Source organism: Bos taurus, chromosome 4 (assembly GCF_002263795.3).
Source record: "Bos taurus isolate L1 Dominette 01449 registration number 42190680 breed Hereford chromosome 4, ARS-UCD2.0, whole genome shotgun sequence".
Taxonomy (NCBI): Eukaryota; Metazoa; Chordata; class Mammalia; order Artiodactyla; family Bovidae; genus Bos; species Bos taurus.
In genome coordinates, this window is record NC_037331.1 from 53,433,803 (window position 1) to 53,447,818 (window position 14,016).

The 14,016-nt window shown below is 36.6% G+C and overlaps 1 protein-coding gene across 2 annotated transcripts in view; it reads right to left on the reverse strand.

The window, feature by feature from the left end:
- Window positions 1-9,034: 9,034 nt before the first annotated feature.
- Window positions 9,035-14,016, reverse strand: part of MDFIC (MyoD family inhibitor domain containing) — a 98,307-nt gene continuing 93,325 nt past the window's right edge. Inside the window, exon 5 of one of the 2 annotated variants that reach the window (XM_005205417.5) lies at window positions 9,035-11,750. In XM_005205417.5, coding sequence (XP_005205474.1) covers window positions 11,503-11,750 — 248 coding nt within the window. In that variant the 3' untranslated portion in view covers window positions 9,035-11,502. 2 annotated transcript variants of the gene reach the window in all.

Sequence of the window (14,016 nt, forward strand, 5' to 3'; positions counted from 1 at the left end):
TTTTATTAAATATTAATTTTACTCTCCATAGAAATAGTTATTTGTCTTAGGTGGATACTCTTTTTTAAAGAAGAAATGATTAAAATGCCAATACTGTGTATTGAAATATTATAAAAAGAGATATGTTTTGAGATAGCTTCTGACTAATTAGTGATACCACCTATATACTTCAGTACAGTTTATCATATTTTAGGTCAAAGAGCCTAAACAACAAAATGTTTTATTTAAAGGAAAATGTAATTCAAGTGAATGACATTTTGACTTCATAATACATTAAAAGCCTCAGCACATGTCTCCTTTAATTCCATGATATGAGCTCTGAAAACAAAAATACTCAAGGCACCAAAATATACATTTTAAGAATCTAACCATTTTTAAGCTTTGGTTTGGATTTCCATCACCTTTTCCTCCATATTTTGAATAATTGATATTTTCATGAACAGATAAAAACCTTCATTTCATATTTTATGATCTAGTTGCCAGATGCAAATCAAGCTTCTACCTGGGCATCTGCATTGCGATCCCCTTCAAGTACCATCCTCCACCACTATGGACATGAAAGAACCCACGTGGCTTTCTTGTGCCCTGGTGATACTCCTTCTCCCTTACAGTCCTTAGCACCTATATTTTAGAGACATGCTTGAAAATTCATTAGTATTTGTAATGTGAATTTAAATATTTACATTTTAACATAATTATTTTGTAAGAAAACAGAAGTTAATTCTATGATCCTCTTGCAACTTTTTTTTTTTTTTTTTTTGCTAAGAATAGAATAGCTAAAGCAGGTCTGGGTCACTTTATTAGAACTAAGGAAACATAATATGTGATGCACAGAACTTTAGACAAATTAGGCAACCCCTTGGGGCCAGTAAACACCCTCCTAGACTAACACAGAACTTGGAACAGGCCCAGTTGAAAATTTGAATCAGGTTTGCAGAAAAACAAAGGCTGGCAAGAATATAACTTTGGAAGATTTACTCACTAATTTTAGAGCTGCTGGAGGCCAACCAAAGAGATTTGGGTTATACATTACCTAAGACTTATGATGGGAACTGGACTTACTAAGCCAATTAAAGAATGATTCATTCAACCAGTCAGTAATCAGTAACTAGTTAGCAATCTGTTGATTTAGTTAAAAATGATCTATCCGTTGTGCATGTAGCCCAGTGAAAATTTCTCCTCTCTTTCACTTATTATGCTCACAATTGTCATCCAGTTTGTGGTAGTAATACAGATCCAGTTCTGCATGTTAAGTAATCCGTGGTATACATATATACGTATATATTCATTTGTTCACATACTAATTCAGCATATATATATAGAGGAACACCTCTCATAGGCCAGGCACTCTGGGGATCCTTTGTTAATGTCTCTGCTTCTGTTTGCCTCTCGCTTCTCTTCCCCTTCCCCCAGGCCCCGCCTTACATCTATTAGCATACATCCCTAGCATACTAGGAAACTGGACCATTTTACTCTGGCATTTTCCTCACTGGTTCACCCACCTGCATACTATGTATAGTACTACACCCATCATGTAAACCCACAATGAAATTCTGACAGTTTCCTAATATTGGTGAAACTGTTTATAAGCACTTTCAGATCCATCATCTCATTTAATGAAGACATGACATTGCTGACGCAAAACACGTAGTGTATGCACTTTAAAACCTCTATGAATTTGGCTTTCTTTTAACGTTCATACAGTTGGTTTTGTATGTAAACACTGGGCACACTTAGCAGGCTCATTCACCTGGAATAGTCTTTCAGTTCTCTTTCAGAATTGTGTTTAATTCAGTCCCTCCCCCCTCCCCCCACATGTGTTTCTACAGTCAGCGCCTCAGATCAGGTCCTTACCATCTTTTGTGTAGATGAACCCACAGTCTTTTAAGTCCCTGATACGTTCATCCTCAGTCCTTTCTAATTCATCTGCTGCCCCAATAAAGTTATATCAAAATATAAATTTGATCTTGCTGTTTCCTTGATTTAAGTCCTCAGAAGGCTTTACTTTGCCTCCAGGTCAAAGTTGAGAAGTTCAGAAGCACTCAAAGTGCTGCCTTTTTGAACTCAGTTCTGCTTTTCCCCAACATCACCAATTCTGTCCTTTCCAACATTACTGCAATTTCAGAATGCACCAATAACTACTTACTTTCTCCAAATCCCAGTTCAAATATTACCTCTTCTAAGAAAACTTCCTGGTTCTCCTGGGGAGTGTTAGTCAGCCTCCACTTCTCCCCTGTCCTAGAAATTATACCATCTCTATTATGTCTTTAATTCTGTCAAATTAATGTACATTCTCTCTCTAAGCTGTGAATTTTTCAATGGACATCTTGATATCCCTACTCCCAGCACAGGGTCTGGAACAAACAGATTATCCTTGGCTGACTGGGTGAATGTTGAGGCATCAATTAAAATGTCAGTTTACCAACTTTCAGTGGAGGGGTTGAACTAGAAGACTAAGTGATACTGGACCTACTATAGATTAGAACTGTGACTCTGAAGACATATAGATGTCACATCCAGTTGTTTTATTACCATTGGTTATAGTCACATGGAGTCTCCAAATAGCACATTTCTGGAGGGATTCATTTCCAGGCTAAGCTTTCTATTGTGGGTCTGCTTATGTTAATATTGTTGGGTTATTTTAGGTTGTAGGGAAACAGGAAAGCCTCATTATCTCTAGCAATCCTAAAGCTCAATAAACTTTGGACCACTCCTGGTAATACCTCTTTCTTTCCCTCTTCCACCCTCAGCCAGTTTTAGTGTCAAATATTAGCATGGAAATGTATGATCATTGAGGAGAAGGTAATGGCAACCCACTCCAGTACTCTTGCCTGGAAAGTCCCATGGACAGAGGAGCCTGGTAGGCTGCAGTCCATGGGGTCGCTAAGAGTCAGACACGACTGAAGCGACTTAGCAGCAGCAGCAGTGTGATCATTGAACTTGAAATTGTTAAGTACATTTCTGGAGTATCTAGTATAGTTCTTGTGGTATTAGATTTTATTAACTGTGTTTAAGAGACAAACATCTAAGAGACCACCAGAATTTACATTATTTTGATAAATCTTAGAAACATATGATAGCAGTATTGGATTCAGACAATGTGTGCATTTGTACACACACACACACTCACTCTTTCTCACTCATTAGAGTACTGGCAGGAAACAGATGGCTCACTCAAAGGGCTTAGTTGAAGAGCATTTAATAAAAGGGACTGTTTACAGAGGAACAGTCAGTCAAAAGGTAACAAACATGGGATTTTGAAGTGCCAGGAACTAGCAAAAATGGGAAACATTCCTTCCCCATGCTGAAGGGGACAAGATCAGGGAGCTGCAGCTATGAAGGGGTCACTGCACACAGTCACCTTACAGGGAGGAATGGAGTTGTGAAAAATCACTCCCTGGCAGGAAGGGGGCCTGGGAGCAAGGTGAGAATTAACACCTTGACCTCTCTCTCCTCCCACCTTCTGATTTCCCATTAGTGCTTGGTATCAGCCAATGCCAACTGGGAATCAGAAATCAAGGGATCCTGGCACAGCGCAGGCAGAGACAGAGAGCAGATCTTTAGGGTCATATGGAGAATGACCAGCAAACAGTCTTTTGAAGAACATCTAACTCTTGACTCCTCATCCATCCAACTAGAGGAAAAAAGTCATTGATAGTGAAGTCGCTCAGTCGTGTCCGACTCTTTGTGACCCCCTGGACTGTAGCCCACCAGGCTCCTCTGTCCATGGGATTCTCCAGGCAAGAATACTTTAAACAGGAACAAGACAGTGAAATACTGTGAGTTGAGTGACTTTGGGGTCAATGTGTGTAATAAGAAATAAGCAGCACAGTTAGGTAGCTATGATTTCCAGTCTTCCTCAAAGCCCATGCCAGGATACCCACTAAAGGCAGCAAAGATGGGAGATAAGAAACAAGGCAGGTGAAATTCAGATCCCAACTTCCTCACTCCAGTTTTAATCCAAGCAGCTGTGACTGAATCTCTTTATTAAGTTATATATAGGATTTCTTTAAAAATATATTGTTCTAATGGAAAGACCTGGGAATAGAAATCAGTTTTCCTACATCCTACCGGCTACTGTGTGGCTCTAGGAAGTGAACTTAAGCAGTCTGTCCCCATTTTCTCATCTGTAAAATGGAAGTAAAAACATATATCGTAGATGAATAGAAGAGCAGCAGAGATCAAACGAGAAAATGTATGTGGTTTCCTTTTGGAAAGTTAAAAAGCTCTACAAATGTCAGGCCCGATCACTTTTGGATACTATCTTGTAAAGCTGGTCCCTGATTATAAGCTTGTCAATATCACATCCTGCCTTTGAGGCTATCTTTCCTCTACACATGGAGCACTTTGCTCCACTCCAACTGAAACATCACATACAAAGAAAAGATAAGCAGAAAGAAAATCCAAATGTGTTGGCAACACGGCTGCATGTTAAAAAGAAAGAAGTAGATACACGTTGAATTCCGTTTTCGTGGTGCGTAACTCCCCTTTCCATAGGTCCTATTAACTTCAAAGGGAGCTCCATGCATGTAAATGATTATATTTATTGGATGCGCCAACTCCTTCTTATCCTCCGGGCGCAATTAGAAATATCAGAAAAATGAATGTCAGAGACTGGATCCATGTTTGATATTCTATGGGAAATTTCCCATAGTTACAGATGTTAAAATTCCTGCCCAATTGTCCAGTTACAAATTTGTAGTATTTCTTTTTTTTTTTTTTTATCACCCCTGGAATTATTTCTCTTATTTTAGAATATTCTTTTCTTCATTTAAAGAAAAATATTCTCTTTAGGTCCAGACAAGCTAGTGGTAATATCCGTGCTTGTTGTACAACTTGGTATAGTAATACAAATTTAGACTGCAGGACCCCTCTCTTGCAAGTAACTGTTAGGGCTCCCCTGAGGTTATACTAATACTTTTAGCAATCCCGTTCCCGCTTCAAGTTCACTCTGGTATCTGCTGGTTGAGACAGTGCCTAGGAACTAAATTCCTGGGTGCCCACTTTAATATTACATTCACTAAACCATACTGTAATGTCAGTGTTTGTTGTAAGTTCCAGCCATTATCGATATTCTTGTTATCTAGCTGTAAACTCAGGGTTTTTTCCAGTTGAAATCACCACAATCAGTGAAAACAGATGGCAGGTGTGTGGAGAACTGTACTTTTTGTACTGATTCGTTGTTCTTTTTTAAATTCAGTTGTCTCGTGGCTCTTGGTGGAACTCTCTCTAGAACGAATTCTGACAACTATTTCACATCTTCACCCCGTCTTATCAGTGAATATAAGTGCCTTGCAAGTGTTACAAGCATGGCTCCTCAGTGATGCTATGTATGTTACACACCCATGAAGGCAGGTCAATGTTTTAACTATACTTTTTTTTTTTAAGTGACAAAGAAGCAGAAACACGGAAGAAGCCCCTCAGAGTAAACATTTAGAACTATGATGAAAGAGAAAACATACATACTACTCAGTGATGAAAACCCTCATTGGAAATGTACCCACATGTAGACTGAGAGATACAAAGATGTTTCAAAATAATATTTTGTTAAGCAACATGATTTATAAAAATCATTCTAGCCAGTCTTCTAGACAAAACTACATGCACAAAGTAATTTGGATCCACTTTGAATTATCTGTGAGAAATTAGTAGGCAAAGATAGTCCAATTTCAGTAAATATTTATAGAGCAAAACAATCCAAAATATATATAACAATCAAATTTCTAGTGAAAATGTGTGTAAGTAGGTTTATTTTGAAAGGGAAAGTCCTACTCCCAGTGTCATAACCAATTAAATTCTCCAGGTAATGACCCCATTTGCATAGTGAGCGGAGCCCACAAGTGGGAATTTTAATGGGCACACCACCTGAGTACAGTAATTGAGAGTGACACAACTTGAACTAGTTTTGTGCTTACCCCACTGAAAATTCTACTCATATTATTTTTAATGTCAAGCTACAAGTCAAATTTCAAGATGATGGATTTGTTCTTTTTTAAGCACTGAGTTTGAATAAAAGAAATGCTTTAATTCTGTTATGCATTGCATATCTTTGCTTTAACTAATCTGCAGTTCTGATTCTCACCATTGCTCCATTTTTCTCAGTGATTGGAATTTAATTTTATTCATTAATTTGTGAATAATTAGATAAAAAAAATGACATCCTCAGCAGCCGAATTGCTTTAGGATTGCCATTTAATGTACTTTTTACCAGAATATGTATTATCGTTAAGCTGGCATAATAGTTTACTAAAAATGTAATTGTATAAATATGCCCAATTATTCTTTCTGATGATCTAACAAAGTCTAATATGTATTCATGGGCATTTCCCTCCTTCTTCACCTCAACACCAATAAAACGTAGTTCCTGCAGAGCTGATCACAGATGCCTTGTCATCTGAAGGTGTTACTTTTAAAAGATATTCTCCTTCTCTCTCAGGCACTATTCATGTCCTTGAAAGAATTGTGCATTCTGATTGAGGGATCATATGAGGTCCACATTAAATTATATAATAAAGGTGATCTTGAGACTCTGAGAGTCAGACACACATGATGAACTGTGCTATCCAGGTTTTGAGATGACATTTTAAAACTTCTTTTGTTTCACTCGAAGATTGCTTGAGATCCTAACTATTTGTAGGTGTTTGACACCACTCCGTCACATCTGTAATTGGCATAGCATCCAGCAGACAGGCTCTGTACATCTTTACACTGCAACCTACCAAGTTAAGAATGTATTGGTTCAATATAAAACAGCAGGCTGTTTTTAGACATAGTTACTAGTGCACAAGCTTTAATATGGCCTGGCTTCATCCTATAATGAGATCTTTTGGTTCCCTGCTCAACGGGCTTTTATTCCTTTGCAAAAGGCTATGAACTATGTCAAGTGGATCAGCTGCTTTTGTACACCCTCTTTCTTGGCTTTGGAATGTAATTCCTTTGCTTCTACCGCTTTATGCATCAGACAGAACTTAAGAACCTTTTCAGTTTTTCAAGCTAAACTGAGAATTTGTGTTCATTTGCTTTTCACTGTTTTCCTAATAATTACATTCTCCACTGAACCTCAAAGACCCGCCTGAAAGTGAACACTTAATTGCAGAGCTATACTTCATCTTCAACAGATATATCTATACCTCTGTTAGTAATATGTTGAGGCATGTTTAGCTAAATTGATTTCTTCACAGTCACCTCACAAATAAGCTCAAGATTCTCTTTTAGCAAGGGTTAAGGTGAGGAGGGATCAAGGGCATAAAGAATGAACAAAGAGAAATACAACTAGTGGCCGCAGCTTTGTAGGAAGGCAAGGACCTACTCGCTCTGACATCTGGCAGCTCGTGGTGGTGGTGGTGGTGTAGTTGTTCGGTTGTGTCCGACTCTTTTGGCAGGTGGAGAATGTCAGTCGGTTGTCCCAGTGTGATGACAGTGAGATGGTGCAGATTTCTCCTTGCCTAGATAGAAATTCTTCTTTCTAGTTGAGGCTTTGATGTAGCTGTGCTTAGAATCCTGTTCACCTCCAGGTTTGCCTGTTGAACTTAATTAAAATTTGGTCATTTGGATGATACTGATTCACAGGCCTTTAGAGAGGACAGCCAGTGTTCATTGGGAATTTTGCAATGTGAAAATACATGGCAGATTTAGTCACCAGTGATGATTTTTGCGAAAACCACCCCTCCACGTTAGGTCTGCATCAGCCCCTTCCATTTTAACCATAACCTCTAAAAGTAATCTGAAATGGACAAGTAAATATTAGTAGCCTCAATAACAGTTTTCTCATGGGAAGTGGCAAACTTCTCCCAAAGGTTGAAACATCCTGAGGGTTTTTTGACTCCCTTGAGGGGCTTAAAGAAAACAGTCACTATAAATTTATTGATTATATGGGACACAGAGATGAAGGGTTAAAAAGAATGCCTTGTAGTACCCAAGCCTCAATTTTAAAATATAAATAGTAAGTGTAAAATAAACTCTATCCCTATATTAACTGTCATTTAAAACACAAATGGTATGCTTTTCTATATTAGTATTAAAATAAGAGAAAAATGGATATTATAGTGTCTGATGAAATTTTATCTTGGCTGTCAGATTAGATGTAATAAACCTACAGGCCTACAAATCACAGGTAATTGGAAAGGGCATAAAGGTCTTGAATAGTATGAAAAATAATCTTATTAATAAATAAACTTATTCATTAGATGGTTGGGTAAATCTAGGCATTGAAACTGGAATTCAAGAAGGCAAGCCATAGACTCTGGACTCGAATCTTATTTATGTTAGACAGTGACTTTGACGTTTATAACATTAGAATCTAGGGCACTGATAAGAGCTTGTATAGATGAAGAATGAAAAGTTATTACATAAGGTTGCCTTGGTTACTCCGTGAACTGTTCAGAGAAACACTGGCTATTTCAGGTGAGGGAAATGGATATAGTCAATACACTATAAGAACACAAAAATAAAATTATTATACTCCTAAGTAAAATGTCTTCTCCTAAATAAAGTGATGCAAGGGGTTAAATACTAATAATAAAACACTTCCTACGACTTAAAAATTGTGCCACTAAAAACCCTAGTTGAAAGTACTTCTGATGACTTACTTTTGGGTGAAATTCATTGAAATTAATACCCAATTCCATAGATCTTTAGTGTTTAATTTCAGCATATAAATATATATATATATGTGTGTGTGTGTGTGTGTGTGTATATATATACACATATAAACTACCACATTTTTTTAATAAGTTGGGAGATAATTCTAAAGCAAATAAGTAAAAGCAACTTATTAAAAAACAAATGTAAAAATTGTGAATTTTGCTCTACTGTGAAGTTTTAACAGAAAACCATGTTTTACCATGTTTTGAAATCATTTGTCAACTATGATTTGCAGTATAAACTGATCTGAATCTTTCATAGTTCATTTATGGGCATGAGTCATGTGATTTACATATGAGACTAAGAAATCTTTCAGAGAAGGATATAACAAGAAAAGAAAAGCCTAAGCTTTTAAATTATAGTTGAATTCATTTAAATATTGATCCATCAATTAGATTACAGAAATCATTTTTTTTATTTCAAAATAGTATATTCAGGCTAATACAGGTCCAGTTTAAAAATATTTAAGATTATGTTTCCACATTTAAAAAGAGACCAAATCTGTAACTGTAAACTAGAGCACTTATGATGGCCATATAATTCAACAAAATATTTTACATACAGAAATTCTAAAATACATATGGAAAATATTTTCACATTTGCTACTTTTGTTTTTTTCATTTATTTTAAAAAATCATACAAGGTACTTTGTGGTATGACTGCAGAATAGACAACAAAGGAAAAGTACTGTGAATATAAATATGAGATTAAAATTCTATCAATTAATGCTCTCTGTTACAGAGAAACATTATTATAAAAGTGCTAATATCATCATTGTAAATAGCAGGATACACAAATATTAGACAAACAGTTTGGCAGAAAATTTTTGCAGTATAACAGATATACTATTTTAATGATTCCAGGTCATTAGAAGGTTTTATATATCAATATAAAGTTGATACTCTTACATCCTAATATATATACATGTTAACTTTGGATATATGTAAATATTCAGATTCTGGTTACTAAGAAATAGTAGAAAGATGTTCTCATATTTCATTTGTTACATCAAAAATGCTCTTTGGGCCAGGAAGATAGACAGCTGTTGACTAGAATTCTATTTAAGCCTGACAATTTAAGTGTGTGTGTGTGTGTGTGTGTGTATGTGTGTTTAAAGAGCACTAAAAGGGGATTCAAGAGTTTGCTAATTTTTTTTTAAGCCTTTTAAGTAATGATATAAGTGGAAACTAGATTTCATCTCAAAGGAAAAATTGTTGGTGACATACCCATGCTTTAGGTTTTAAAATCTTAAAAGCCTAGATTTGCTAAAAGGCTTCCTAAAAATATGCATTTGTTTTTACTATCAATTTGATATTCAATTGGAATAATAAAAAATAACTATTCATCCAAAGATATACTTCCAAATTTCTACAAAGGTATTACATTAAATCAAACCAAACTGCAAGTTGGGGATATCAAGCTTAGCAGAAGAGCATGTAGTAGGAAAATGCCCTCTCCTTTTCATCTGTACCACACAGTCTCTATGTCTTAGTAACTTACTAAGTCTTAATAAGTAACTTAATAAGTCTTATTTCTTTACACTTAAGGATCTTTATAACCCACCATTTGGGTTTAATGTAAAATTGCAATACTGAAATTTGGTCATAGTAATGGATGTCAAGATTCCCACTGCACTGGAAGGAATAATTGGTATTTAAGGTTAACTGTGCTTATAAATATTGGGGGGTTTGCTTCTTAACCAAATAACCCTTCCCCTTGCAAAATACTTAAAGCTCTCAAAAGAAAAGTGTTTGAATAAATCAAAATCAAAATGCTGAGATTTTAATATAAAATTTTTCCTAATTTAAGTGCAACTTTTCAAAAGTACTCCACATTGTTTATAAGATATAGCTATTTTAATAAAGCATTGTTTTTAATCAAAACTTTATCATAACCTCTAAATTATGTAAAAAAAAAAGCGTATTTTTAGTTAACTTAAATTTTATAGTTTTTTTAAAGAAAGATGTATTGCCACAACTAAAGAAAATACATACATGAGGCATTTTTCTTGTAACTGCTCAAGGGCACAGTCAGCTCAGGTTGGTCACCTAAAACTTGGTCCTAAAGCTAATTCATTCAAGCAGCAGATGAATCACTCATCCCAAGAGGCCTCCTTCAAATGCCACATTCTCCTCGAAGCCTTCTGAATATTCCCATAGACATTAGCTCTTCCTTTCTGTGTATCCCTACAGCCTTTTGAGTTTCTCTCTCTCATAATCATGACTTCCATATGCCTGTGGGCTGGCTTATTCTTTACAAGTCTCTTTGCCTAAACTTTCCTCTGCTTCTCTGGATGGCAGCTGAATGCCATCCATCTCGGCGCTGCAGCAGCTCACACACAGCAGGCACTCAGTGTCTGTTGAACAAGCAGAGCATAGACACAAACTCTAGGTGCCCAATGCTTGTGTGGGTGTGTTTCTCAAAGTTTACCCTAAGGAATGCTTACTTTTAACCACTGTAAAAACATACAAAATGAATTGTCTGATTTAAATAACCACCAGAAAAGAATACATTTGGAGCAAGGGGCTCCTAAGACAGGTTAAAAGAAACATAGAGAAATAAGTATAAAAAGGAGGAGACATTTTGTATTTTTTTTTTCTTTTTTTCTGTTTGTGGCCAAAATGTCCCTCAGTCACTGCAACCTATTAACAAGTTTAAAAGTAGTTAAAATTTCACATATTAAACCATGTGGACTTGGTTAGAGGGAGAAAAAAAGGCTTTCAGAGATTACCTAAAATAATGAGTTAACAGTGCAAGTACTGGGTTGTTTGATGAGAATTTTACCACGTGCTTTTCTTTTACCTCAAAAGAAAAAACTTCAAATACTCTCCAGTTTTAAGGCAAACAGAAGATAAATACTTAGGAAGGAAAACAAATCCCGCAGCACTCCATGCAGATCTCCAGGCAGTCTGACGATTCACAGCAGGCGTCCATGATGCCGCAGTCCATGTCACAGGGGCAGTTACAGTCATCCCCCACTTCATCTCCACAGCAGCAGCAGCAGGCTTCCGAGGTGCAGATGCCACACGAGGCTTGTCCCAGGACAATGTTGCAGAGCGTCAGGAATTCACAGAACAGGCAGGCCAGGATACAGTGGACACAGCAGTCTTCATTTTCAGGTGGGAGGAGACCACAGTCAGAGAAAGAAGGAACACAAAATATATAAATCATCAGTAAACGGAATGATACTTGATGAAAGGAAGTAATCCAGAACCTAATGACCTGCGGTCCTAGAAGTCTTCTGTGGGTTGGAAGGATGAAAAGAAACAGGTTAAATTTTAGATGAACAATCTTTAGAAGCAGATATTGCATTTGGTGGGGAGGGAAAGACTGTATATACATGTGTGTGTGCCTGTGGGTTAGAGTATTACTCAGGGTGCACTGGTCCGTGGTTCTAGGTTCTACCCCTCTATGCCTCTCATCCCTCTTCCCTATATCCTACTGCTCTCTGCTAAATGACAGGAAAGTCCTTCAGAAAACAAGTTACTGCAATGTCGCCACCTGCTCTAAAACTGCAAGGAAAAAAAATTTAAAATGATACATTCAGTATGTTATTGAATAATTAATTCAACAGCTAAATTGGAATCCATTAAACTGGGATCAGCATATTTTATTTCCCAATAAAACTGGCTCAATTTTATGGTCCCTGATTTTTTTGGTTTCACAAGAATTAAAAACAGACCCTGGCCCCAACCATTGTTTCCGGGATAGTTCTGCCTATCTCTAACAAAGGATACATACCTTAGCAAATGTGAATAATGACACAGTAACACTGCTTTCCCACTTCCTGTGCATGAAGTACTTTACTGAGACATCTCTAATGATGCCTTTTTGAACAACTAATGTCATGAACTGATAGAAAGAAGTGAGAATTTAACAGATTACAATCTAATAAATTTAGTACACCATATTCTAAGCTTCTTTCCTCAGAATTTTGGGTCAAGTAAAAGGAGCAACTGAAGAAAATGTCTATTTCCAGAAGACTTTAACACATGCAATAAAATAATTTTAAGACCAATGTTATAAGACATTTGTCTTATTTCAGAAATATTTATGAATTTTTAGCAGGACTATTTATATAGGTGTGTGTTTGTGTTCCTTTCCTTCTTTAAAAATTTCATATGATACATGCTTTAATGAGGGGATTCTGCTTCCAAGAACAGCAACAGACAGTACAGAACAATCCCCTATCTATATCCCACTGTGACATGACGTGTGTGTTTCTGTATTTGGCTTTAAGATTGAGTGCCTTTGATGGAGTTTCATCAAATTGTGTATTCATTCCATCATAACCACCCCCCCCACCTCTGAATATTCCGTTTCTCTGTAGTCTCTAACTTAGTAGCATCTATAAATTTGTAAAAGAGGGAAATGTGGGAAATACATACTTTACATCCCAGATGGCAAAAAGGAGGAGGGTCAGGAAAAACTCAAAAAGGAAACTCCAGAGTTGTTTGTAGACTTAAAGGCTAGGAGTTCCCTGCTAACTGGGCTTTCACTGCCATGGTCCAGGTTCAATCCCTGGTCAGGGAGCTGAGATCGTGCAAGCTGCCTGGTTCACCCAGAAGAAAAAAAAAAAAGGCTAAAAAAATACATTGGTGTTTCCTCCCATCCTTCTCAGGGCCAAGCCCACTCTCATATAAAATGGTCTATGGAGCAACCGGAAAATGATCACAGAATTCTAAAACTGTGAGTTTCTGTCTTCCTCTAATGTTTTTAGTAGTGCAGTAGTCCTCCACATTCCAAGACCCCCAGTGGATGCCTGAAATCATGGATAGTACTGAACTCTATACATACTCTTTTTCCCCCATGCATACATACTTACGATGAAGTCTAATTTATAAACTGGACAAAGAGATTAGCAGTAACTACTAGTAAAATAGAATAGTTATAACAATTTTCTATAATAAAAGTTATGTGAATGTAGTCTCCCTTGAAATATTTTATAGAAATTTAATGCCTTTTCCATCTTAACTATACACTTATTATGCACTGTGGCCATACCTTTTACAGTTTGAGGTGAAATAACAAAATTATGAATTTCTTTTCCCTTCTTCACAATTTCACAGATAGAAGATTCATTCTTACTGTAGACTTTAGCAACCTCAGTGTATAATTTGTGTGTGTGTGTGTGTGTCTTTCCTTATTAAATTGAGAACTTTCACCTATTTACTCAAAGTACTTTACAGTTTCTTTGTGGCATGTATGAGTTGCCCGGATCAGTACTCTTGTGCTTTGGAGCTGTCATTGTGTAAAATCAAAGTTACTTGAACACAAGCATGGTGATATTAAGACAGTTGGTCTGAAACCAAGAGGGCTGCTACATACAAACAGGTGGAACACACTGCACAAAGGGATGATTCGTGTTTTGGG